The sequence below is a fragment of the Ailuropoda melanoleuca genome, chromosome 19 (assembly GCF_002007445.2).
Source record: "Ailuropoda melanoleuca isolate Jingjing chromosome 19, ASM200744v2, whole genome shotgun sequence".
In the NCBI taxonomy this organism is placed as follows: domain Eukaryota; kingdom Metazoa; phylum Chordata; class Mammalia; order Carnivora; family Ursidae; genus Ailuropoda; species Ailuropoda melanoleuca.
This window is the reverse complement of record NC_048236.1, coordinates 958777-986073: the sequence shown is the minus strand read 5'-3', so window position 1 is coordinate 986073 and position 27297 is coordinate 958777. Positions and strand designations below refer to the sequence as shown.

Sequence of the window (27297 nt, the reverse complement as noted above, 5' to 3'; positions counted from 1 at the left end):
CCACGGCAAGGGACCATTTTCTAGCTCTCAGCCTGGCGAGCTCCGACGGGTTTGGGGACACAGGAGGCAGAAGTGTAAGAGACAGGCACTGAGGTGAGAGTGCAAGTTGCCACAACTTGTGAGACATCCAGGGACACCTGTCCACGTGTAGTGGGCACGCACGGTGAAATGAGAGGCGCACCAATCTGCTCGCGGCATCTGTGTGCAATAGAAGCCTGCAAACCACCTCCGTGTCCATCGCCTGGTTGAATAACAGTAGCGCCGCACCATGGACCACCATTGCAGCCAAGGCACAGGACGAAGCAACTTTTTATTACTGACAGGGAACCACTCCCGAGTGGTACACTGAGAAGTGGGGGAGAAAGCAAGGATAGTTTACACAGTATCTGCCATGGTGTAAAAAGAGGGGAGAGTATACACAAGCATTTGCATTGTATATGCATAAGATTATATTGATAGGGACACACTGGTCGCCTCCAGGGAAGAGACCTGGAAGTCTGGGAAACAAGGCAAGAAGGAGATGCTTAGTCATCACTTCTTTTTCTATCTTTGAAATTTTCTACCATGTACATAGATTATCTATTCAAAATTAAATTAAATAACTTTTTAGTAAAGAAGGAAAAGCTAGTAATAAAATGGGGAGGAGGGTAAGCCGCTCGCTCCAAGAGGAGGAGAAATACCTTGAACGTGTTTCCAGAAGCCAGAATGTCCATGGGCAATCTTTACCCTCGGGCCGACTGCCCCCCACTCGCACCTGAGCACGGTGGCCTGACTGACGTGCAGAGAATTAAAAACCTGTTTCAGTATGAGCCTGAGTAAAACAGAAGAATGATAGACCCATCATCAGTGGTTGAGGAAAACTCATAAATGAACGCTTAACAAAGTCCTAAAGAAATCAAATTAGAACTCGGGGCCCCGGGGCTCTTTCATGATGGCAGATAACTGGCGAGGCTCAGGCCATTCCTCTTACACCCAGGGCACTACTGCTAAGGGCCTGTGAGCCTCCTGACCCTTCTATTTAAAAGCCTCGCAGATCATCAGGAACTCGCCTGGGCCAATGAGCTGGCGCAGGGCCCGTTCCAACCCCAGACGCCATCAGGTCAAAGGGTCCATTTCGGGGCGCCTGGGTGGCTCAGTCCATTAAGCCTCTGCCTTCAACTCAGGTCGTGATCTCAGGGTCCTGGGATCGAGCCCCACGTCGGGCTCCCTGCTCTCCTTCTCCCTCTGCCCCACCCCCCTGCTCATGATATCTCTGTCTCTCAAATAAATAAATAAAATCCTTAAAAAAAAAATTACCCCTTTCCTGGGGCAATACTGGTATTGAGCTGGAGGAGATGTTTGCAAACCCAAACTGCCTAGCTGGGGTGCAACCTGCGGACCAATGGCACAGAAGGGACCTCTGCTGGATTTACGGGGGGAAGGCTGGCTCCGGCTGGCTCCAAACCAGCCCCAAAGATGAAGATGCTACAGGAGGGCCAACAGGAGCCTCAGGGGCTGTGCGGGGGCCTGGCAGGGCCTTGGGGATGGAGGGTACCTGCCCTCCCGCCTTCCTGCAGGCCATCTCAGCTCTCCCCTGTCCCTTACCTCTTCCAGAAGCTTCGCTTGCCAACACCACCCCCTTCAGGCCGGTCTTCAGCCCTCAAGTCCCACCCTCTCCTGACACTTACCCTGTCTAGATAGTGGTGTGAAACAGGTGCTTGTGTTTTTGTCTCCCTGACTACAAGTGAGCACCTGGGGGAAGAGAGTCACTGTGTGTTTTGTTTCCTCCCTCTCCCCGTTCCTACGGGACTCAGACTGCAGGGAGACGCCCAGAGGCCTGGTTGGCTCTCTTGGGGCCTCCAGTTTGGTGGTTGCTCGTTGTCCCCCTTTGGAATCACGTTTGCTAAATGCCAAACTTCGTGGAACTGAGACAAGTAGTCTCATACACCCCTCCAGCCAGAACACCACCCAGCGGCCAGAATGATCCTGACATTTCCTTGCTACCCATCTCTGAGTAACACCCAAAGCCCTTACCCAGGCCCCGAGGCTTTGCACGGTGTGACCCCCTGCTCCCCCCGACCCCTCTCCCACCTTCTCCAGGCACACAGCACTTGCTTTCCCCTCTCCCTGGAGCTTTTCCACTCGGTTGGCCTCATCGATGCATTCAGAGCCCTGCTCAAAGACAGCTTTCCTTCCCTACCCTTTCTAAGATAGTGACCCTTTTGGGGCACCTGGGTGGCTCAGTGAGTTAAATGTCTGACTTCAGCTCAGGTCATTATCTCAGGGTCCTGGGATCAAGCCCCGCGTCTAGCTCCATGCTCAGAGGGGGAGTCTGCTTCTCCCTCTCCCTCTGCCCCTTCCCTGTCCCTTCTCTACCCTGCCCCCTCCCCCTGCTCTTGCTCTCTCAAATAAAATCTTAAAAAAAATAAAACAAAATAAAATAAAATAGCACCCCCTTTGGCACCTCGCTCCTCTCAGCTGCTCCTCCAGACCCACTCACTCCTACCTTCCCCTGCACTGTGCCCTGGGAGGCCGGCCCTCTGGCTTCCAGCTTCTCTGTTCAGCAGAGAACAGGCAGGATACCCAAAGTCTGGAGCGAGGAGCCTGAGGCCAGGGTATTAATTCCCCAGCTGGCTCCTTCCCTGCAGGGTTGCCGTGTGTGACTGGGAGCCTCAATGACCTGAGGCCTCAGCTCTTGGCAGAGGGCACCCACACAGGCCTCTCTCCAGGTTCTGGTAACTGCCCCCTCCTGTTACTCACCCAGGCATTACACCACCCTTGTGTTCCCCCCTCCCCTCCACCACCGTTGGAGGTAATCCCTTTATTAAATCTTCTTTAAATTACCCAAAGCAGGGGCACCTGGGTGGCTCAGTCAGTTAAGCCTCCAACTCTTGGTTTTGGCTCAGGTCATAATCTCATGGGCCCTGAGATCGAGCCCTCACGTTGGGCTCAGCATGGAGTCTGCTTGAGATTTTCTCTCCCCCTCCCTCTGCCCCTACCCCCCCCCCACGTGTGTAGGTGTGCACGTGTTCTCTCTCTCTAAAATAAATAAATAAATCTTTAAATTACACAAAGCACCCTATCGCTTCCCTTCCAGGACCCACTTCACCACCCAGCGTTACACTGTTGTTGTGAGCTGTCTGTCCCACAACTGGATCATAAGATCCTAAGCTCAGACTTGACTACACTCTGCCGTACCCCACGGCTGGCTCAGTGCCTTCACATAGTAGCTCCGATAATGTCTGTTGAATGAATGAATGAATGAATGAGGAAAGAAAGGATCAATATAATCTGGACAGGATATGGAGGCTGGAAGGACAGGCCGGATTGTAGGAGGTGGTGGCCAGGAAGAGCACGAAAGAAGGCACGGGCTGCAGCGGTGATGAGAATGGCCTTCTCCCCCATTGGCATAACCCCCCCCCCCCCCCCCCCGTTGATGTCCTTCTTCGCATTTCTCCACAATCTAATGCTTTTGGTTTTGTTTTCTTCCCACTGGAAGTGAATTCCCTGGGGGCAGGGGCCATGTCTGCCTTGTTCACCGGGGTATCCTTAGAGCCTGGCATAGTGCCTGGCATACACAGAAGGTGCCAGACCCACATTTTTTGACTAAATGAAAGAGATAGGAGTTATCCAAAAGAAACAACGAACTGGCAGAGGCCCTGGGAAGCCAGGTTGGGCAAGTTAGACTTGGTCTGAGGAGCCGTAGGGAAGAACTGCGAGTCGTCCTGCAGGGAGGGAAAGGACTCGTAGGAAGGCGGGCCTGCAGGAGACGCAGGCTGGGGGACAGCAGGGACGTGTGGCCTCAGACTGGCACGGAGGGCAGAGGGGGCAGAATGTGGTGACTGACCCAATGCAGAGGAAGAAGGAAGATTCCAGAGTGTTTAGCCCTGGGGGGCGGGGGGCTGAGAGAATGAGAAAATGCTGTAAAGCCTGCCACCAAGGCCTGAGGCAAGTACTCAAGGGCCAGCTGCTGTTGGCCTGTTTGTACATTCCTTCTGAAGTGGGAAAGCCGGCGGCAGACATGGAATCAAATCCAATCTGACTGTGTTGCATGGAGAGTGTATGTGGCAAGCGAGCTACAGACGGACGGATCCATAGCTGGGTGGGCTGGGGGAAGAGCCAGCAAAGAAAAGGGAAGCCAAGAGGTAGAATAACAAGGAAGGGAAGCTGCAGGAAGGGGCAGCCAACAAGGTCACACACAAGAGGCAAAGCTGGGCTGGACTTCACTGAGGGCCCCAGCCTAGAGGAGCACCTGACTGCTGGCCTCGGGGCCCGGCTGGCAGAGCCAAGGGTGCTACGTCAGGTGGCTTCCGTGTTCGGGAAGGGTTTGCTGCCTGTCCCATCAAGGCCTTCCTGGGTACACGCCCATTTGTGGCGGATCGCTGGCTGTCCTCCAGATCCATTCTCTTGTTCTTTCCATGGTGACAGAGCTCCCAAATTTTACCCGGACACTCAGCTAAAACCCACACTTCCTCACTTCCCTTGCCGTTTGGTGGGGCCACTGACTAGAAGGGGGCAGCTTCCAGGGCTTGGGCTCTCCTGCGCAGACGCCGCCGGGCTGGGATGCGGGGCCAGGGGATAGGGGCGGCCGCCTTCCATCACAGGGTGTGAGCAGCACCTGAGCTGACAGAGGAGCCATGAAAGGGAAGGACACTTGACACCACCGGGCCACCAAGCCAGCCAGGACCACCTACCCAGACTTTCGTAGAAGGCATACATTTTGGTCTGAAACCTAGATTTTGGGGACTTTTGGGAGACTCTACAGCCCAACTCATATTGGCACATGCCGTTTAATCCAATGGAGATACCACCCGAGGTCAGACCAAAAGTTGTTCCAGCCCGTGTCTGTCCCCACAGGGCAGGGAAAGGGGCCACAGGCATTTCCCCTGACAAGATCCTCACTCTCCTCGGACCAGAATCCTCAGTCTCCTTCACAATCTGCTACGGATCCGTCATTCATAACGGATCAAAACCCTTCACAGACCCTTTTGTTCCTTCATCTGCTCCATCAAGGAACGGAGAGCTGTGATTGGCAGCCTCAGCCTGCCTCCCCATCACCCTCTCCGTGTCACTGGTTCCATTTCTAGCTCCTTCTCCTCCCACCCGCGGGCCAACGGCAGCATGAGTGTGTGGCGGGAATCACTTTGCACACAGCAGCGCTCAGTGAATTTGAGGAAGAAGAAGGTACGGTCGTGAAGGAACAGCCAAAGGTAAAAAGCATGAGCTCGGGAGCAGGACGCCAGGTGCAGACTACAGCTCTGGGACTCAGCAGCCGCGTGGACCGCGGGAACTGACCTCGCTGGGCCTCCTGGTCCTCAGTTGGAAATGGAAGCAGTAAGAAAATCTACCATGAGATGATTGTGAGGAGTGAGTCAATACATGTAAAACAGTGATGGGTAAGTTAGTTACGTTCTCAATTAGTATTAGTTTTTATATGTAATTTTTAAAGCAACAAGAAAAAGTATGGCAATGGAATAATATTGTCATTTATAAGCCGCGGTTGCAGACAGTTCTCAGTAAATCCTCCTCACAAGGTATCATAATTATCCCATTTTACAGCAACTGGTTTGGTAGTTTTAGTGATCTGCCCCCGATTGCACAGCTGGTCAGTTGTGGGGCCACGAACACACCCGTCAGCAAGCTTTGTTCTACTGAACCACATGTCCTCTTAGAGCAACTTCAGGATTCTAGAAAAACAAAGGTCAAGAACCTCAGTTCCTTTTACGCTTGTTTCCCCGGAAGACCAGGCCATTTTGTTACTGGTTTCTCAGTTTTCACTGGTCACCATGTAACTGCCCCCTGGTCAGAAACAAAGGAAAGGAGCCTGCTGAGTGTCCTCGCCAGAGGCCAGACTGGGGGGCTGCTGACCCAGGAAGGGGGCGTTGAGGATGGGGCGTGCTCATCAGTAAATAGCAGAAGGACTGTTTGTACACTCAGGAGACGTGAAAACCAAGTGCAGTGTGCGGATCTAATACTGATCTTGACTCAAGCAAGGCAACTATTAAAAACAAACAGAAACATTGTTGAGACAACTGGAGAAATCTGAATATGAACTGGATACTAAAGGCTGTAAGGAAATCTCTGTTCATTTGTTAAGTATGATATTGACATGGTGATTATATTAAAAAAAAAAAGAAAGTCTACATCAACCCACACAAATCAGCCCCCAACACACACACAAAAAACTAAGTCTTGACAAAGGTACAAATGTCATTCAATGACAGAAGAGTAGCTTTTCAACAAATGGTGCATGATCAACTGGACATTTACAGACAAAATAACGGACTCAACCTAAATCTCACATCTCTAAAAATGTACTCAACATAGATCAAGGACTAAAATGTAAAATATAAATTTATAAAAATGTTACCAAAAAAAAAAAAAAAAGATTTCCAGGAGCTAGGGCTTGGTGAAGAGTTTTCAGACCCAACCCTAAAAATACCCATAAAACAAAACACTGATAAATTGGTCTTCAAAATTAAAAGCTTTTTGGGGGCGCCTGGGTGGCACAGTGGTTAAAGCGTCTGCCTTCGGCTCAGGGCGTGATCCCAGCGTTGTGGGATCGAGCCCCACGTCAGGCTCCTCCGCTATGAGCCTGCTTCTTCCTCTCCCACTCCCCCTGCTTGTGTTCCCTCTCTCGCTGGCTGTCTCTATCTCTGTCAAATAAATAAATAAAATCTTAAAAAAAAAAAAAAAAAAAAAAAAAAGCTTTTTGGTCTGCGGAAGATCCTGTGGGGAGGACACAAGGACAAGATGTGGAGTGGAAGAGTGTCTGCAAACCACACACCTGATACAGTTCTTGCATCTAGAATAAAGAAATCTCAAAACAAAGGAACAACCCAAAGAGAAAATGGGCAAGAGACTCAACTGGGTTCCACCAGATAGCAAATAAGCACATCGAGACACTAGAAAAATACAAATTAAGGTCACAACGAGATATTATTACAGCCCTGTCAGAATGGCTAAAACAACATAAAATAATAACACCAAATACTGGTGAGGATGCGGAGAAACTGGTTCACTCACACACCGCTACTGGGAATGCGCCATGGTCCAGCTACTCTGGGAGAGTCTCAGTTCCTTTTAACATTAAATGTGCCATTACCACAGGACCCAACAATTACATTCTTGGATATTAATTGCAGAGAAGTGAAACTTATGTTTACATAAAAACCTATACACAAATGTGCATAGCCACTTTGTTCGTAATAGGCCAAAACTGGAAACAGCCTCGGTGTTCCTCAAAGCGTGAATGCTTACACACACTGTAACATATCCATACCATGCAGCATAACCCAGCAAAAAAACCCCAAAGGAACTACCCATACCTACAACCCCGAGGGCTTACTCATGCTGAGTGAAAAAAAGCCAACCTTGAAAGGTTATCACTTTATGATTCCATTTATATTAACAATCTTTTTTTTAAGTGTAAATTCTATGCGTAATGTGGGGCTCGAACTCACGACCCCGAAATCAAGAGTTGCATGCTCTACTGACCGAGCTAACCAGGGGCCCCCATTTATATTAGTAATCTTCACTTATTCATTTTTTAAAGATTTTATTTATTTGAGAGGGAGAAAAAACAGCAGGAGGGGCAGAGGGAGAGGGAGAAGCAGGCTCGACGCTGAGCAGGGAGCCTGACACGGGGGTCCATCCCAGGACCCTGAGATCATGACCTGAGCCGAAGGCAGATGCTTAACTGACTGAGCCAGCCAAGCGCCCCAACAATCTTTAAATACAGTTACAAAGATGGAGAATAGAAGAGAAGCCACCAGGGGTTAGGGATAGGGAGATGGGGTTATGGAGAGACTGCACGAGGGAGGTGGGGGCGGTGATGGAAATGTTCTGTATCTTGATTGTGGGGGTTGTTACATGAATCCACATGTAACCAAACTGCACAGAGGACAAGGTGAAATCCGAATCAGCTCTGTGGGTCGTACTGAGGCCAGGCTCCTGGGTCTGATACTGCACCGGCTATACAAGATGCTAGCGCTGGGGGGAACTGGGCCAAGAGTACGTGGGACTTTTGTTTTTTTCCAAAATGATGTGAAATTAGTATGATGACTTAGTTACAGATTAAATGACACAGGTCTTGCGTTTACTTTAAAACCCAGGAAGAGGGGCACATGCGTGGGTGGCTCAGTTGGTTAAGTTATCTTCTGACTCTCCATTTCAGATCAGGTTGTGATCTCAGGGTCATGACCTCAGTGAGATTGCGCCCCCCACCCCCAAAATTCGCTCCTCACTCAGCAGGGAATCTGCTTGTCTCTTTGCCTCTCCTTCTGCCCCTCCCCCTGCTCTTGCTCTCTCTCAAATAACTAAATAAATAAAATCTTTAAAAAAACCCAAAAAACAAAAAACTCCAGAAAAAAAAAATAAAGTAAAAAAAGGTGGGAGACATCAATGAAACAGAATTGAAAAAGACGTTGCTTAGTGTTGAAGCTGGGTGAAGGATATACAGGGAAAGCGCATACACTTTCCTCATTGTGTTTGAAAATTTCCAAAGTAGAAAGTTTTATACAGTTTCCAGGGGTACTCAGTCCAACAGAAGGACTAAGCCTTAACCGTCTACAGCCTTAACTCCTTGCTGTAACTTCTGAATACAAATTAAGTTCAAAGTATATCATTCTCTTTCATTTGCAAAGTTTTTATTATGACCTTTTATTAAGAGCCCATAAATCACGTCCTTAATCTGGCTCTGTTTACTACCTTTCCCCTCCAAGAAGTCTCCCAAAGTTATAAAAAATAGAAATTTATAAATATACACTGAGAATTATGCACAGTTTTTACACAACAACAGTCGGGTCAATGTTTCAAGCTGTCTAATCATCTCCCTGGGGCCTCTCATCCGGAACAGAATTAGGGCCTCCAATCTCAACAGCAGACGTGGCAACTCTTTCCCAAACCCACCCCCTCCTCCCTTGGCATCAGGCAGGTGCTGGTTTTGGACAGTAATGGTGAGAGAGGAAGTGCAGAAATGCTGACGGGGTGGCTGCCCCGAGAGCAGAGAACAGCGAGCCTGCAAGGTCTCAGCCCTGCACCTGCCAGGGCTCAAACCCGGGCCGGTAAACTCAACCGGCCGAGAATCACCACGAGCCGAATCACAAACTCAGCAAGGGCCTGCTCGGACTGCTGTCCAGTTGAAGAGTTTCAGGCCACCACCAACCTGAAGAATGCTTATTTGGTCCGGAGTGGGGGAACCCAAATATCTCCCCGGCACGCCCTCTTCAGGGACTGACAACTAGCTCTTTGCCTCCAAGTAATAGGATGGAGGGCCCTGGAGCAACAGTGAGGCCAGAGGAACGAGGAACCTGCCGTCAAGTTTTTTAAGTCTTCAGATTCACCCAGAGCCTGGAAGGTGAGGAGATGACTCTGGAAGCAGAGCATCAGGAAAGTTCGATATGGACCTCAGGACGCTAACCCAGGGAACAACCTGTTTATCCTGTGTTAACTCCCAGGTGTCGCAGGCATTTTTCTTCTTTGGATTTGGTTTTTAAATCTCTTCCTTTGGAGACCAGCCAAAGGCTATCAGCTTGCCCAGCATCTTCCTTAGCACTTGGGTTTTTTTTTTTCTTTTTTTTCGGTTTGTAGGGTACATCAAGGACGAAGTCTTCTCTCCCCAGGAGGAAAAGAGGTTGATCAGATTCGGACCTGCTTCTGGAAGAATACCCCGGCTTGGCCTGCAGGCTCCTCTCAGCCCACTTCCACCATAAGGTGGGACCACGGCCTTAGGTCCACGCCAGCCTTCCAGCAGACCAGCCAGGCCCATCCCTCAAAATCTCACCCTCTCCACCCCCCACCATCAAATCCTTTTCCTGTTGTTTACAATCGGTGATTCCTCTACAAGTCACAGTATAATATATCCACTGATAGGGCTCATCAGAGAAAACCTCTTTCCCTGGGATGGAGCAGGACTCAGTTGGTAGTCCCCAAGCACACACCGGAGGGACAGTCCGTGACAAATCCCTCAGGAGAGAGAGCGCTGCCCTGCTTTTGGGAGCATTCAGCAAGTGCCAATGAGAGAGTCAGTGCTGCCCTTACGCATCACTCTGACTCCTCTGTGTTTAACATATCTGTGCGTGCCTGGTCCTCCAGGGTCAAGGGAATCAAGTCCTGTAACAGCAACTGAAGTCACCAGGGGCTGCTTTGGCACCCCACAGTCCAGCCAGGTTGATTAAGAAACTCTGATCATCACCATCACGTCTTCCCCCACCCAGATATCCAGTGAAAATAGGTAGTCTTAATATTAAGTTTGCTATTAAAATCATGCCCAGTCACACCGGCCGCCTTGGCTTGACCACAAGGCCACCCTCTCTTCTTCCCTTCAGTGGCTTTAACTACCCCCAGGAGAGTGGTGTCCGCATCTCTGTACAAGGCAGGCTTCCTTCTCGGCTCACGAGAGGGACCTAGAAAGAAGAGGAATCCATGGGGCCTGCTGGTGGGGGCCCCTCCTGCTCTCCTTCTAAGGGGGACAGCTCTAGGGCTGTGAGGGCTGGTCCCTGGGCTGCAGGACGCTCGACCTCTTTGCAACAAGAGGTACACATGAGGAATGAATGAGGAGAGGAAAAGGGAAAAGATTTCCCTTTCCCAAGGTTCAGACCCACTGGGGAGTCTCTCTTTTCTGCCAGGGAGGACAGAAGACCACCTCAGTTGACCAGAGAAGCCTCTCTGCACCCCAGCTTCCAACTCACTTCTTCCTGCGAATCTTGGGTTTCTTCACAGGCCGCAGATAGGGGTTATCGATGACGTTCTCCTCCCCATTCCGGCTTCCCGACAAGGAGGGGTTCTGCTGCAGGACAGAGGTGTTCTCCTTCTCGGCTCCAGAATCATCCTTTGAGCAAAAGCCGAAATAAAGCAAAATACCAATGGCATAAGGGAAGAGATCATGCCCATAACAAGAACTACTATTAGCATCCCTTTCATCAAGCAATTAGAAGCCCAGGGGACCACTTTCTTTCTAATGGACCTATCCCTGCCCCGGAGAAATGAGGCCCAGGCAGGGGCCAGCTAGCCAAGGAAGATGAGACCAACAGCTTGGACACAGGGCAGCACAGAAAACACCACTCTGAACCTCCTGAGAAGGTAACGACGTGAGTTAGAACAGAGCCCTCGCAGGGGCAGGGAGTCACAGGAGGAAGCCCAGCCTGTGTGGAAATAAAGAAAGAGAAAAGTGACCCGTGATGCTTTGCAGGACACGGGGCCAGAACAAATCATGTCCCCAGGGCATCTCCTAGACCAAACTGAATGCAAATCATAATCGATTTCCTCCAGATTCTCAACTATCTGGTTCCTGCAGCAGGTACAAATGATCATACTGCAACAGAGGCCAAACACTTCTAGAGCCCCGAGGGCTCCCACCAAGGCAAAGAGAGCACACAGGTGCCAACACAGGAACGTCAACGACAATCCCCATCTGTGACCTGCAGGTCAGCTCTTTCACTGTTTGCTTTTTGAGGAAAGTGATTTGAGAGAAAAGTTTATAGGTTTACATATATTCAACATGACCTCAATTAAAGCATTTTTTAATCATAATGTGTGTAGACATATTAGAAGTAGGTCGAGGGGCGCCTGGGTGGCACAGCGGGTAAGCGTCTGCCTTCGGCTCAGAGCGTGATCCCGGCATTGTGGGATCGAGCCCCACGTCAGGCTCCTCTACTACGAGCCGGCTTCTTCCTCTCCCACTCCCCCTGCTTGTGTTCCCTCTCTCACTGGCTGTCTCTATCTCTGTCAAGTAAATAAATAAAATATTTAAAAAAAAAAAAAAAAAGAAAAGAAGTAGGTCGAAACATTAAAAACCAGTTCTGGGAATATGGGTGATTGATTCTCCTTTCCTTATTTATACTCTCTTCTGTTTTCCAAGTTCTTTAAAATGAGCAGAAGCTGCAGGGGAAGAGGGAGAAAAACCACACCAAGGACTTGACCTAGAAGCTCAGGCCTGAAGGAGAAGTGACCCGAAGAAGCCGGTTGGGCTGCGCCCCCTGGTGACAGGCCAAGGGTCTTGTCAGTGAGATTCCTGTTAATGTAATTAAGGCAAAAGAGGACCTGACCTCAACCAGAAGATTCCGTTGTTAGACGCATCTAATGAAGCATCAAACTTTACATCGGAATCTGGGGATGTACTGTATGGTGATTAACAAAATATAATAAAATTAAAAAAAAAAAAAAAAAAAAAAAAAAAAAAAAAAGAAGATTCCGTTGCCAAAGACAGCAGGGTAGAGGACGCTGTGATTGGATGACAGGAACAGCAGGTTCCCTCACAAGGGACAGCAGGCCGACAGGGACTCCAGTCACAGGCTTAGTGAACCTGAAGAAACTGGCTCCCTTCTAGGTTCTGCTGCCCGCCCCTCTGTGCCCCACCAATTCTGTTCTCCCCCAAAACCCAGTTCCATCCAGGGTCCCTGTGCTGTCCCTCTGCAGCAGCCGATCCAGTGGGACCACAACCTAGAGCCGTTGTGGACCCTCTGCAGGCTCTCTTGAAAGCGAGTGCCCCCAGGCCAACCTAGCTCATGCCAGACCCAAGTCTGCCCAGGACCAGACCTGCCTGGGGTATCTGGCTCCCAATCTTTCTGAAGGGGTTAATGGCTTGGCTTAGTAACCCACCCCTTATATCCCTGCTTTCTTCTCTACCAGAAACGCCCTGCCTTAAAGTCGCTGCAATTTCACTTTAACCATGCCTTAAGTGTTTCCTGAGATAATAAGGATGGGAGGGACAGTCAGGGGCACAGAAAAGCCAGCTCTGGGACCTCTGCCAGAGGGCACTAGGCTCCCTCCATTCGGCTCACTTGTCTCACAAGGCCAGGACGTGGGTCCCGAGTCATGGGACAACAGCTTCTCTTCTCCCAAGTACAGCTGGAAATGCCACTTTCTTGCCTCCTTCAGGGACAGGCAGCCTTGAGACAGGGAGGGATAGGAGTAGATAAAAGTAAAGTACCAAACTCACTGAGATTTGCTTGAAAAAGGTGGGAGCAGAGGAGTCTGTCAGGAGCTCCCTGAGCCTGCGAAGGCCTGAGTATGTGAGCTCTGGGGAGCCCCCCACACCCCAGGGTGACTGCAGTGCCTCACAGTTTCCAACACCATTTTTCTACACTGACCACCACCTCATGAGCCTCTCTGCCCTCACGTCTCTCCTGACACCCAGGATCGCATAGCCACCTGCTCACTCAACATCTCCACCCGGCCTCGAGGAGGCACCTCAGACTTCTGTGCCAGAAATGGAACTCCAGCCCTTCCCCTGAGCACAGTCTTCCCACAGTCCACCCATGGAGACTCCGTCCTTCCAGTTGTTCAAGCCGAAACTCCACAGTGATCCTTGCTTTTCTTTCTCAGACTCCCACATCCAAATCTGTTAAGGTAACTTCTTGGCCTTACCTTCAAAATACGGGTAGAATCTGACCACTTCCGCTCTCTCCACTGCAGCTGTCCTGTTGGACCCCCAGTAGCTCTCGTCAAGACTGTCACAGCAGCTTCCTAACTGACCTCTCCATAGCCTGCGATCCTTGAGGGAGTTCCGCTATGTCCCTCCTCCGTTTCACACCCTCCCACGACTCCCATGTCACCCAGTTAAAAGCCAGTTCTGAAAGCTGACTGCAGGGTCCTACCTGACCTGCCCTCCGCCTCCCTCCCACTGCCTCCCTCAGCCACAGCCCTACTCACCTCTGTGTTGTTCCTCAGGGCCTCTGCACTGGCTGCTCCCTTCCCAGAACGCTCTTCCCCAGATATCCACATGGCTCACTTGCTCACTTCCTGCAAGTCTCTTGTCAAATGTCTCCTCAGTGATGCCTACCCTGATACCCTATTTAAAACTGAAGCTTCCATCTTTCACCTTGGATCTTCCCCCTCCTTGAACCCCTTGCCCCAACAACAGCATCTCCACCTTTAATAGACTGTAAATGATTCATTTATATATTACGTTCATTGTATTTGCCCCCCCCCCCCAGCCAACACAGGCTTCCAAAAGGCAGACGTTCCGTCTGCTCTGTTCACTGAGGTATCCCAAGCACCCAGAACGGTATCTGCCACATACAGGTACTAAATAAATATTTGTTGAGTAAATGAATGGTCGATTGTTCACAAAAGAGCAAAAGTTTAGACATGGGTATTATCTGAGGAAGGCAGCTAGTTCAAATACAGAAGGAAAAAAAATTCTCTTACACGCTAATTTAAAATGAATAGTCCCTTTATGTTCAAGTACATGGAGAAACCGGAACCGGGTTAAACAAAGTAACCAACTAGCAACAGTCCTCGAAAGAAGTGCTGCCAATGATAGATAAACAAATAATTTAAAATACCAGTTATTTAATTCACTGTGACGATGTCTATAAACCACAGATAGAAAACATAAGCGTCTACAGGGAGCTGGTGACATTCCATGGTTATATCCCACAGTGGAGCACGATGAAAGCATAAGGAGGGCTGAAGAAACTCCTGACATACACCTATGGAATGAACACCAAGATACACCAATAAAGGAAAAAAGGAAGGGAAAACAGTTTGTGATTTGCTATTTGTGTTTAGAACAAGGAGGAAACTGTGTCTCTGGGAGAATACACAAGAGACTGGTGACACTGGCCACTTGGTAGGCGGGGAAGTAGATGACAGGGAACATGGATGGGATAAAGGATACATTTCTTTCTACACTGTGAATTTTGAAACATAGGATTGTACTTGCCATTCAGCAGAACAACATGAACAAGTCCAATTAACTGGATATCAATTGTTGCTAGGATTCTTTTCTTGAGGTCTTTTTATTTATTTCTTTACTTTTAACAGAAGAGCAAGGGGTCGTACAGCCTGAAACGGTGGGAGGCTGGGAAGGGGAGCCACCAGCCAGGCACCCGATGTAGGCTGCCGAGTTAGGTGTTCCTATCCCTGCCTTGGTACTTCTGAGGAAAGACTCAGATGTTGGGGAATGCGACCCAGATCATGTTATCTGGAAAGTAGCGCAGTCTGGATTGGAAGCCAGGCCAGCTCGACTCTTCCTACTCTCTGCCGTCTGGCTTGGCCTCTCAGTACCCTGGAGTCCTACAGCACCTCCTGCGTTCCCACAGCCTTGGCTCACTCACGGCCACGACCTCACCTCTGTCATCCCCTGTGGTGTCCTGTCACACACCTGCAGGCCTTTAGCGTCTTGGTACTTACAAAGGGATGGTGGTTTTGCTTAGAAGATGCCTCCTGTTCATAAGGTGAACCTCATCTGAGTCCACGACCCAATCACCGTATCTCAGACCAAATTAACTGAGTCCAAAACAGAAGGGTAGGATAACAAGTTCCTCTGCTTTAGGTAAAGCCACGGGCTTCCAGCCCTAATTCTGAAAGGAACAATCCAACATTAAAGAGACGTGCGTTCAAGCAAGGAGGCCCGTCGGCAAATAACAGAAGATAGCACAGGCCAGCCGTGCTCCACCTGCATGCTGGAGCTGCCGGCTGCCACCTGCTGCCTGGAACGGTAGAGAACACGAGGAACGCTTGGTCCAATGACAATCACCAAGGCATCCTTGGCTTCAAAGTCAGGGCTGGCCTTAAAGGATGGATGAATACTGTAAGCGGACCACAGGGTCCCACAAGCCTTAAAGGTATCCAAGCTTCTAGAAGTTCTGTGGCTGTACTTGGCACTTTCTCGCAAAGATGCAGGAACACGAGTGGGGTCTTATCCTTGTATGTACTGAGTACAACACATCGATACCCAGATGAGAACATCCAAGAGCTCTGACGAGCACGTCTCACCCGCATTGGCCTCTGTGCCCACGTACTCTATCTCCTCCCCCAGGAGTGAAATGCCCCTAACAAGGCCAACCCTCCACCATGCCCTGTCCCCTAAATCCCTTACCTCTTATCTACCAAAGAACATCAATCCAAAATGTTTCTTTCTCTCCTGCATCCACCTTTCCTCTCTACCAGATCATCCCATCAGCATACTGACATCCTGTTCTTTCATCTTAAAGAAACAAAAATAAAAATGCCTCTCTTAGCCCCTTAACGTTCCCCCTTGGGCCACCGCTCCATTTTTCTCCTTCCCTTTAGAGCAAAATTCCTTGAAACCATTATCTGTATAAGGGCCGTCCAACGGAACTTTCTGCAATGATGTCAGGGTTCACATCTGCACTGCCCCATATGGTAGCCACTACCCGTAGGTGGCTATTTAAGGAGTGGCCCGTGTGACTAAGAAACTGAATTTTTAGTTTTATCTCAGTTACATTAATTTCAGTTTTTTAAAAAAATTTTAAAGATTTTATTTTTATGTAATCTCTACACCCAACACGGGGCTCGAACTCACAACCCCAAGATCAAGAGTCACACACTCTACCGACTGAGCCCACCAGGCACCTCTAATTTCAGTTTAAATAGACACACGTGGCTACTGTAACGGACAGCACAAGTCTATACTTATGGAGTCCAGCTCCTCTTCTTATCCTTACCCACTGCCAAGGAGCTCACCCAGTCTCAGGGCTTTAGACCCGGTGTATGTGTTGGTGACTCTCAAAGTCGCATCTCTACCCCTAACACCTCCCCCAACTCCAACTCACATCCATCTCTCCACCTGACATCACCACCGACGTCTAATAAGCATCTCACGTCACCCTGTTTCACTGGAACTCCTGCCTCGCCCCCTAGCCACCTGGCCCACCTAGGGCTTCCCTATCTTAGCTGAAGGCAACTCCATCTTTCCTGTTGTTCAGGAGAAATGCCTCGCATTCCTCTTTGGCGCGCTCTCTCTCTCCCAACTCATACCCACTCCGTCGCTTGGCTCTGCTCTGAAGAGTCTAGAATCCGACCAGACAATCCATCTGACCACGTCCCATTGCCTTTGCTTCTACAACCACCCCTCGGTTCACTGCAGAGCCTCCTAAGCGGGTCTCTCTGCTTCTGCCCTTGTCTTCTGCAGTCTGCTGTCAACACAGCAACCTGACCTTGTTAAGAAACCTACATCAGACCCTGACCCTCCTCTGCTCAGCATTCCCAATGGCTCCCACCTTACTGAGAAAAAGCCCAGTGTTGAGTACAGCCTTTAAGATGTGACTGCCCAGGAGCTCCCCCTTGATGGCCTTGCTGTTCCTCCACCCAACAGCTCCCACCTCAGGGCCTTTGCATCTCCTATGCCCTCTGCAAGGAATGTCCTACTCCCAGATACGTATAAGCCTTGTTCCCTTCAGGTCTTCCCTCAAGCGTTACCTTCTCAGTCCCACTACCCAGTACCACATCCCTCACACCCACACTACTTCCTATCTCCTCCTAATTTATCAGTTTTCGTAGCTACGTGAGGGCAGGAAATTTTGTCTATTTCGTCTCCTACTAATTCCCCAGTACCCGGAACCGTGCCTTGTTCTGGCAGACACTCGTTCAATATTTGATGAATGAATGAACGGTCCCCATGACATGGACTTATCTCTCACGCAAGAGCTCATGTCACACTTGCATCATCATGAGCCCGTGATGCAAGTCCCTAACACAAAGCCAGAGGCCTGGGGTAGGTCATGTCTACTTCCCAGGTTGATAGGCTGAGGGCAGCAGGGGCGAGTTTTGGGGGTACTGTGAAGCAGGCAGAAGGCAGGACCCACCGTACTGATATGAAGAGGGAGGTTCTCTGTGTCCGTCTGCTCATCCTGTTCCGAGGAATCCGTCTCTTCCATCTGTTGCATCTCCAGCTCCGACGGGAGAAGGGCTGTCAGATAGGGGATGGTGAAAGGCCTGGCGGCGATCACTGAGAAATTGGAAGACAGGCACCATTCCAGTCATGGTGTCCTTGCAGCGGGCTAAGAGCCTCACAACAGATGCGTGAGCAGCAATGAACAACAGTCATGGCTGTCCCGCTCCGAACACTCATCACGGGCCACACAATGTCCCATACGCTATCTTTAATCCTTGCCTCCACCCTACTAAGTACAATTGCCAGCCCCATTTTACAGATGAGGACCCTGAGGCGTGGAGTGAGCTTCCTATAATGAATGGTGGTGGGAACAGTTCCCCACTCACAGGTTCACGAGAGAATTCAATGAGATAATACAAGGGAAAGGATTAGCTCGGTGTTGGCACTTGTGAACTGTTAGCGGCTCTTATTCCAGGGCCAGGCCCACAGCAAGCATTCTATAAAGCCTTGCTGACTCAATCAATCACCCAAACCAATCTCTCTTGTTCAGCTCTGGAAAAACCGAGGCCTACAGAGATGAGGTAACATGTGCACACAGTGAAATGGCAGAGCTGAGATGAGAACTTCAGTGAGGTGGAGCCTGTGAAAGGACATGGTGAAGAGGAGAGAATGGGGGTGGGGGGTGGGGGTGTTCGGTCAGTGCCTCGCCCCCTAATGTCACTGTCCCTCCTACTGCCAGGGCTGCCCCGTCCACTGGGTGAGTCTCTCTGATGCCTATGGTCAGTCATGCTCGAGGTAGCTTGAACTGAACCTCAAAGAGCTGATCCCCACAGAGGCCATAACATTTTTCAGTCACCGGTTAGGGACAGGCCCTTCAGACCTGGGAACAGGAGCCAGAAGTGTGAAGACCAAGCTGCCCCCAAGACAAAGACAGAGCTCTCGTTTCTTCCTATCACGCTGAGAGAAAGGAAAGATGGAATGATTATTTCAAACGACAAGACAGGGTCCCCAGAGGGGAGAGACTCTCACATGGAAACGTGCTGACGTCATCTTTGAATAGACTCTGGGTCTCGCCTGTCTTGGCCATAAAGCGGGTGAGTGCCCGCTCCACGTCTCGCCTCTGGGATGCCGCCTTCTCCCGCAGGACCTGGTAGTCTGACACGGGCTCGCGGTACGTCTGGAAAGTGAACGGCAAAGACATGAGAGGAATATCCATGGATCATTCTTGCTGTTGTGATGTCCTTCCACCCTTTTGGTGGCCCACTGACATTATTTGGAGCTGAGATCCCCAAGGGCAGTTGGAGGGGCAGAAAGAAAATGATGTAACTATTACTAATATTTATTTTTAAGCTTAAAAATTAAGAAATGCACATTTACTATAGCAAATGCCCCCAGGCCTTCATGTAGCTTCTGTGACAGCTGGTCTCAGGCCCGAGAGACACACCCTGAGGGGAGAGTGGGAATCCCCCCAGGGAAGCCCTGACAGGGAGCCTCCAGTCCCACCAGTGTAATACGACATCCTGCAGCATGTGAGCGGCTGCTTACGTATTGGCCTGTTTTCTTACACCAACCTTTACAAACTGGCTACGTTGTCCCAAAAGGACCCCTCCAGTTAACACAGACTGAGGCTATCATTGTAAGTGCAAGTGAACAAGAAAATGGTGGGCTGACACTGCTCTGGCTCCTAATGGTGAGCTCTTTGGCAATCACGTCACCAAGTGAAAAACGGCCGAGATCTCATTAGGATGAGAAGTTCATGAAAACATTTTAAACTGTTAATGGTAAAACTGCCATTTTAACCATGACCAAAAAAGCAACTACTCTTCATGATATGGAGATTAGATTTTTATTTTTTTTTATTTTTTTATTTTATTTTTTTTTTAAAGATTTTATTTTTATTTATTCGACAGAGATAGAGACAGCCAGCGAGAGAGGGAACACAAGCAGGGGGAGTGGGAGAGGAAGAAGCAGGCTCATAGCGGAGGAGCCTGACGTGGGGCTCGATCCCATAACGCCGGGATCACGCCCTGAGCCGAAGGCAGACGCTTAACCACTGTGCCACCCAGGCGCCCCGGAGATTAGATTTTTAAAAGAGGTGGTGGAACCACTCGGCAGTATCTACTAAAGCTGGACACATGTTCCGCCGATGACCCAGCCATCCCACCCCTGCGTATACACCCAACAGAATGCAAACACACGAGCACTAAAAGACATGTCACGATTTCAAAAAATAAAACGCAGAGGCGATCCCACGCTGCCACTACAAAGGAGCAAACATGTTTCCTGAACCTTTAATGAGGCTGAGAGTAACTGTTCATGCATATAATTTTGGCATAGTGTTACATGATATTCATGTCAACAAGCAAACACTGCAATACGCGCTTAATGTTTTTACTGTCAAAGATACACTAGACAAGAGTGAGAGACTGTTGTAGGTTGAACTGTGTCCCCCGAAAAAGAGATATGTTGTTGAAGTCCTAACACCGGTACGTCAGAATATGACCTTATTTGGAAATGGGATCATTGCAAAATGTAATCAGTCAACATGAGGTCAAACAGGAGTATGGTGGTACTAATCCAATATGATGGTGCCCTTAGATGAAAATGGTCACATGAGGGGAGATATAGAGGATGCCACGTGAAGACAGTTGGAGGGACGCATCTATAAGCCAAGGAATGCCATAGACTGCCTACAAACCACTCAAAGCTAGGAAGGGGCAAGGAAGGATTCTCCTGCAGGTTTCAGAGGGAGCCTGCTGACACCATGATTTTGAACTTCTAGCCTCTTGAACTATAAGACAATGCATTTCCGTTGTTCTAGGCCACCTAGTTTGTGGCACTTTGTTACAGCAGGCAGTCCTATGACACTAATACAGAGACTACTGGTCAAGGACAATGGCCATGTTGCAATGGTGGGTGACCATCTATTCCTGAGGTATGGAGCAATGTCCTGGAGGACTTGCCCCAACAGCCTGCCCGATGGCCATATTTGCACCAGTACATGGGGTGGAGATGAGGACAAAAGAACTGTGTGGAAGACCCCTGGGCACACCACACATTTCCAAGGGAAGGTGAAACTGTGAGTTTGGCACATTCGAACCATGGAGAACCTAATTCTCCTCTGCCAAATTTTGTGCCAATGAGGAAAGACATTCGGAATTCTGAACCACCCTTTTACCAACAAACTTTTGGACTCCAGGCTGACAGTCAATAGGAACTGACTACTTTTGTGTCAGTCACAGTCCCCAGTGTGGCCACGTCACTTACCGGAGTTTTGATGTAGGTGTGGGGGTCAGGGAACTCGGGAAAATGGCTGGGGATGTGTGGCGGGTGGGGTCGGTTCTGCCCTGCAGTGAGGGCCTTGGGGGTCACCGGCTGATTGGTCACTGGAGCTGCAACAGAGTCACAACCAGTTACTCCGCCACCCCAGGCCGTGGGTCTCTACCCCATCCCTCCTTTTCTCAAAGTAAATGCTGGACCTCAATGCTCTTACTGTACAACAGGCACTTTGTATTTCTTTTTTTTTTTTTCTTTTTTTTAATTTAATTTTATTTTATTATATGATGTTAATCACCATACAGTACATCCCCAGATTCCGATGTAAAGTTTGATGCTTCATTAGTTGCGTATAACACCCAGTGCACCATGCAATACGTGCCTTCCTTACTACCCATCACCAGTCTATCCCATTCCCCCACCCCCTCCCCTCTGAAGTCTTCAGTTTGTTTCTCATAGTCCATAGTCTCTCATGTTTCATTCCCCCTTCTGATTACCCCCCTTTTCTTTATCCCTTTCTTCCCCTACCGATCATCCTAGTTCTTATGTTCCATAGATGAGAGAAATCATATGATAATTGTCTTTCTCCGCTTGACTTGGCACTTTGTATTTCTATCAATAAAGGGCCTTCATTGGCTTGAGGACCTGAGGTCACCCCCGCGATGCCCTGCCCTGCTGGATGACCTGGGGTCACAGTCCCATGTACAATAATCTGCCTGCATGCCGCTTAGGTAGGAGGGTGGGTGGCTGTGACGAGTTAACTACACAAAGGAGCATGCTGAGGAACGAAGGAAATAGGGTAGGCTAGCAACTCTATTCCCATAGAACCCAGACGACAAAGACAAACCCTGAGCCAGGCAGGGTGAGTCAGGGTGGGCTAAGGAAAACAAGAAGGGATTAAAGATAAAAATGGTCCTTTCCACTGCTACTCTGAGAGAATTTCTTAAAAAGCCGCCACCATGAAAAGAGTGTGGAGAAGAAAATTTAGTATATTCTCCCCAAGGTCCTACAAGCCCAAACTACTTACTCCCAAGTCAGTTTATGGCACTCAGTTTATCTAAGGCAGAGGTCATCCAACTTTTGTGTAAAGGGACAGAGTAAATATTCTAGGTTTTGCCAGCCATACAGTCTGTCACCACTACTTAACTCTGCCACTAAAGCATGAATGCCACCACGAATAGTAAGTAAACATGGCTGCGTTCTAATAAAACTTTATTTACATAAATAGGCAGTAGGCCTCCAGGCCATAGTTTACGTGACTGAAGAGGACTGAGACCTTTCACATTCTTCACACAGCCCTCTTCTGGGGCTAAAGCACAAGGAACCACAGCAACACCTCAGAAGTGGTTTACCTTTCTGGTGACTGAACTTCGCACCCTAATCCTATTAACCTAAATAAAGATCCTCTTGCAGGTATCCCCAAATAACGGAAGGGAGCCCACGCTGGGAAGTAGCTACAAACCGATCCTTGCCCTATTCAACGAAGTCATTCCACAACCATTAACTGAGCCCTTACTGAGTACTTCAGCTCCAAGTCACTTACGGGCAGTGATGACCATCCTCTGAGACCGTTTCGCATAAGCAGGGAGGGTGTCCACATTGAAACCTAAGAAACAGGAGAGCAAAAATCACTGCCCAGACCACCGGCTACTGAACACGGAAGGGGAGGAGCACTGCGGAGGCAGAGCTAAGTGCTGGGCTGCCGCTCCAAAGCCGCTCCGGCAGAACCCCCCAACAGGAAAGTAGGAGGTCTCGTAAACAGATTCAGAGGAACGCTCTTTTGAGGGAACCCGCTCTCAAGCTAAAAGCAAACCGGGAGACTCACGAGGGAACTCAAGAACACTCGGCAGACGGGGCTGACTCCTGGGGACTCTTCTTTCTCTTGCAGCTCCAGCTCGGCTGCACTGGAGAGCTGGAAAACTGGAGGGGTACTCACCCATCTCAACAAGCGTGACCACGATGTCCGACAGCGTGGGCTGTGTCCTGGCTGTGTGCTCACAGTAGGACTTGGCGCTCCTCCCGATTTCTGAAATGTCTGGCAAAGGATCAAAGGCATAGAGTCTTATTCTCAGTTCCCCAAAAGTTAAGTAAAGAATTATCGTGAAGAGCCAGCAATTCCACTCCTAGGTAGATACCCAAGCGAACTGAAAACAGATACTTGAGCACCAGCGTTCACGGCAGCATCATTCGCAATAGCCAAAAGGTGGGCACATCCACAGATGAATGGATAAACAAAATGTGGTCCACACACACAACAGAGCATTATCCGGCCTTCCGAAGGAATGAAATTCTGATCCAGGCTACAACGTGGACAAACCTTGAAAATGCTATGCAAACTGAAATAAGTCAGACATAGAAAGTCAAATATTTTAAGATTCCACTTATATGAGGTACCTAGAGAAAAGAAAAGTCAGAGACAAAAGGTGGATTTGAGGTTACCAGGAGCTTGGGGGGAAGGGGGGTGGGGAGTTAATGTTATGGATATAGTGTTTCTGTTTATTTATTTATTTTAAAGATTTTATTTATTCATTTGTCAGAGAGAGAGCACAAGTAGGGAGAGCGACAGGCAGAGGGGGAAGCAGGCTCACCGCTGAGCAGGGAGCCCGATGTGGGACTTGAACCCAGGACCCTGAGATCACGACCTGAACCGAAGGCTGAAGCTTAACTAACTGAGCCACCCAGATGTCCCAGTGTTTCTGTTTAGATGATGAAAAATAGCGTTGACAGTCGCTCCATATTGTGAATGTATTTAATGCCACTGAATTGTTCATTTACAAATGGTTATGTTGGTAATTTTATGTTATGTATATCTTGCCACCAAAAAAGGGGGAGGAGGAACAAATTTCTGTTTCTTCTATCTGAAGCTGAACTTCTACTTAAGAGTTATTGGGGTGTCTGGCTGGCTCAGTCGATGGAGTGTGCGACTCTTGATCTTGGGGCTGTAAATTCAAGCCCCAGGCTGGGAGTAGGGATTACTTAAAAATAAAATCTTAAAAAAAAAAGTTATGCCGAAGTCCTTCAGGAAAAAGGGAAGGCATGAAGCTGGGCTCCATGAAAACTAAAATTGTACTGAATTTTATATACAGAAAAGCCTTTTTCTGGGGATAGGTCCACAGATTTCATCAGATACAAAAGGAGCCCCAAAAGGTAAGGATCACCTGCTCTAGAAGCCCTAATGTTTCAGCAGTTCAAAGCAAGTGGTGTCTGAGAGGGAAGGGTGTCGAGCTGAAGACCCACCATGAACTCACCACTACCCTGGGCAAGTGACTAGTATTGGCTTCCATACCTGAAAATGGTGGGCAGCGTCTGCTTACTGTGGGGAAAACCTAATTAGAATCCTGGTAGAATGTCTTAGAAACAAGCCAGGTGGCAATTAAAATATCTATGCCCATTTGGCATTTTTCTTTTCTTCTCTTTTTTTTCCTCAGCAGGTCCTAGGATTTCAAAGGAGATGTACAAGAAATGTAGAAAATAGTATTCAGAAACTTTGCTCTGAACCCAGTCTAAGACTGGAGTCCCTAGAAACTAAGTGATTGTAGGCAACAAACACAAAAACTGTGCCTGGTGCTTATAACTAACACAAATCCTGAAACTTTGATCTCCAGCGCTCTTGACAACATGGAAGTGCTCACGTCTTAGCGAGACCCCAGCTTAAGCCATCTATCCTCGGTATTCCTTGGAACAAAGTGGCAGACTTTTATACTATTTTCAAGCCTTTTAGTTTCAGTATTCACAGCTTTCCAACACAACTATTTCAGCTCCATCCCCCCTCTTTCTTCTGCGAGAGAAACTATGTCTTCCAAGAGAAAAAAGGCCTCTTGTCCAGTGGTTATCAGAAAGAATTGCCTCAACCATAAGGACCCTTAAACTCTGAATTCCAAGATCTTTTCAAGAACTGAATTCTTCTCTGTTGGGAACTATTAGTCCATTCTTTTAGGACAAAAGTTCTCGAAGTGTGGTCTGAGAATTCCCAGGCAGCCCTGAAATCCTTTTCAAAGTCCAGAGGCCAAAACTATGTTTATAATTAAGTGAAGACATTCTTTGACTTTTTTTACTCTCATTGCCTCACGTAGTTTTCCAGAGGTTATATGGCATAGGATGATATCATGGCTCTGAAGGATAATGGAATATGGGCTTGTATATGTTTACATTAAAATTTTTTCTCAATTTTATTTCCTCATGTGGCAAGAATCACTCTTTATAAAGCCCATGTAGGCAAAACTCCTCGGGACCCTCAATATTTAAGAGTCTGAACAGGCTCTAAGACCAAAACATTTGAGATCACTGCTTTAGGAAAACATTTGGTATTTAAAAGTTCCGAACATCAGCTGCGGAGAGCCACCTCACCTCAGACCACGTCCTTCCTGGGGCAGCCCGCAGTGAGTGCCTGATCAAGAACTGAGTACAGAGGTGGGGCCTTTTCAGCCTGATGTGGCATACTCTGAAGGGCAGCAACAGCTCCAGAACTGTCCATTGAGTTAGCCAACTCTTTATTTGGCCTGCATTGCAGTTCACTTCTCCCTCTGCCCAAACCTTTTTCTTCCTTTCATTTGTAAATGTTGATCCCTCAAAAGACAACTTAAAAATAACCCCATCTTTTTTTTTTTTTTTTAAAGATTTTATTTATTTATTTGACAGAGAGACAGCCAGCAAGAGAGGGAACACAAGCAGGGGGAGTGGGGGAGGAAGAAGCAGGCTCCCAGAGAAGCAGGGAGCCATATGCGGGGCTTGATCCCGGGATCACGCCCTGAGCCGAAGGCAGACGCTTAACGACTGAGCCACCCAGGCGCCCCAAAAAATAACCCCATCTTTCATCCCATCCTACTTTCCACCACCTCCCCGCCCGAGCAGACTCAGGCAGGGAAATACATTGCTCAAACAGAAAAGCCTACGTGAGACTACTCCATGCTCCTACACCTCAACCTGTTCCAAGGGGTTTTTCCATTCGGTAAAACTTATTTGCCCCCTCTTTGTATCACATACCGTAGCACCTGATTATCCAACGTGCAGCATGTATTCATGGGAATTAATTGCGACTCTGCAACAAAACTATTCACTTCTTTGAGCACAGGGAACAAGCAGCAACAACAGCGCCAGCAAGGCATCAAGAGCTTACAACACTCCTAACGTCGAGTGTTTTACACATGGCCCTCACTTGTCTTCACAACTCCATGAGACACAATTATCCTACTTCACAAATAAGGAAATCGAGGTTCGGGAGGTTTAGTGACTTGCTCAAGCTATGAAATGGCAGAGTAATGGCTCACATCCACATCCATCTGATTCTAAAGCCTGTAAGTCACTTTACTACGCTCCTCTTTTTCCTAAATCCTAACATTATCAGATTGCAGGACACAGAACAGATGTTTGGCTGACTCGAGGAAGGCCTGTCGGTTCCTGGTACTTACAGCTCTGCAGCATCTCTGTCAATGTCTCCACGGATGCTTTCTCAGCACTCTCGAACCCTGCCTCTGTCAACAAGGAGCTCACAACCACCTGAAGGGTTCGCCTCCGGGCCAGATGGTAGTTGTCAGCAGGGTTAGTGGACTGTTTACTTCCTGATCTCTGTGAATCAGCGCCCCATTGAAGAAAAAAAAAAAAAAAAAGAACGAAAAAAAGAAAAGATTTTCACCCATAGGACAAGGGTGCGATCAAACAGCTCACATATCATCAATGGCAAGCAAAGGTTCTTTTGCTAAATATTTATTTATCAGCGCTAAATAAAATACGGTAGCCGCTGGTGTTTAGACTTATAAATCCTGGCCAACTGAGTAATAATCGGGTACCCAAGGGGCTCGAAATATCAAGGACATACCTAAAACTTAAAATGCCAATAACACAAAATGTCTGGTTTTTTACTTCCTATTTTAGCAGATTATCAAAATATATAGCTGAAAAAATATGCATGATGGGATTGAATCCATGCCCAGCTCCCAGAAAACAATGATCTCTCTCTTTTCCTCCCTTCTCCACACCATTTCACTACCCATAAAAATTAAACCACCACCACACGATGCTGAGAAGAAGGCAAAAGACAACCGCTCAGAAAGTAGGAAAGCTAAATATTTTGAAACAGGAATCCCTCCCAACTTTGGCTGGCCAATAAGAAGGCTAAATCAGCCTCTTCGGACCAATCAGGAGGTGTTCCGGGTTCCCAACCCCCAACAGGGAAGGAGCCAATCAGTACACGTGTCCACCAACTCAGAAGGCCGTAGCCAAGTCCCAAGGAGGGGGGCATATACGGCCTGAAAGACGCTCCCCCCGCTCGGAACTCATAGCGGGGCTGGATTTCTGGCTATGAGCTTGTTGCCCACACTAGGGGGAAGTTACAGAATGCCCAGACTCTCTCGGCTTCGGCCCCGCGCCTCCCGCCCTTACCGTTCCGGAGCCACCGGCCCCGGCAGTGGCCGCCGTGTCGGCCATCTTGCTCTGGCGTAATGTGCGCGAGCGCAGGGCAG

The 27297-nt window shown here is 48.7% G+C and overlaps 1 protein-coding gene across 10 annotated transcripts; it reads right to left on the bottom strand.

Moving 5' to 3' along the window:
- Positions 1–281: 281 nt before the first annotated feature.
- TAF8 (TATA-box binding protein associated factor 8) lies at positions 282–27297 on the bottom strand. 10 transcript variants are annotated; one of them, XM_011218770.3, is made up of 9 exons: positions 27218–27297; positions 26248–26404; positions 22776–22874; positions 22383–22445; positions 20831–20955; positions 18593–18740; positions 17535–17677; positions 10671–10810; positions 8611–10385 (listed from the first exon to the last, which is right to left on the bottom strand). In XM_011218770.3, exons 1-9 carry the CDS (start codon positions 27260–27262, stop codon positions 10373–10375), a joined length of 933 nt encoding a protein of 310 aa, XP_011217072.1. In that variant the 5' UTR covers positions 27263–27297; the 3' UTR covers positions 8611–10372. The 10 variants fall into 10 exon arrangements, 9 of the variants coding, with proteins under 9 accessions (XP_034503709.1, XP_011217076.1, XP_019649972.1 ...); XM_034647816.1 differs by having other exon boundaries at positions 17535–17638; XM_034647819.1 differs by lacking the exon at positions 27218–27297 and adding an exon at positions 26655–26874.

Bases quoted from the DNA above. Each gene is read 5' to 3' on its own strand.
- TAF8 (XM_011218770.3), bottom strand. From the start codon at position 27,262: ATGGCCGACACGGCGGCCACTGCCGGGGCCGGTGGCTCCGGAACG. The intron at 26,405-27,217 runs GTAAGGGCGGGA...GCTGATTCACAG, and splicing joins GGGCCGGTGGCTCCGGAACG to AGATCAGGAAGTAAACAGTC. The intron at 22,446-22,775 runs GTGAGTACCCCT...CCTGTTTCTTAG, and splicing joins GGTCACGCTTGTTGAGATGG to GTTTCAATGTGGACACCCTC.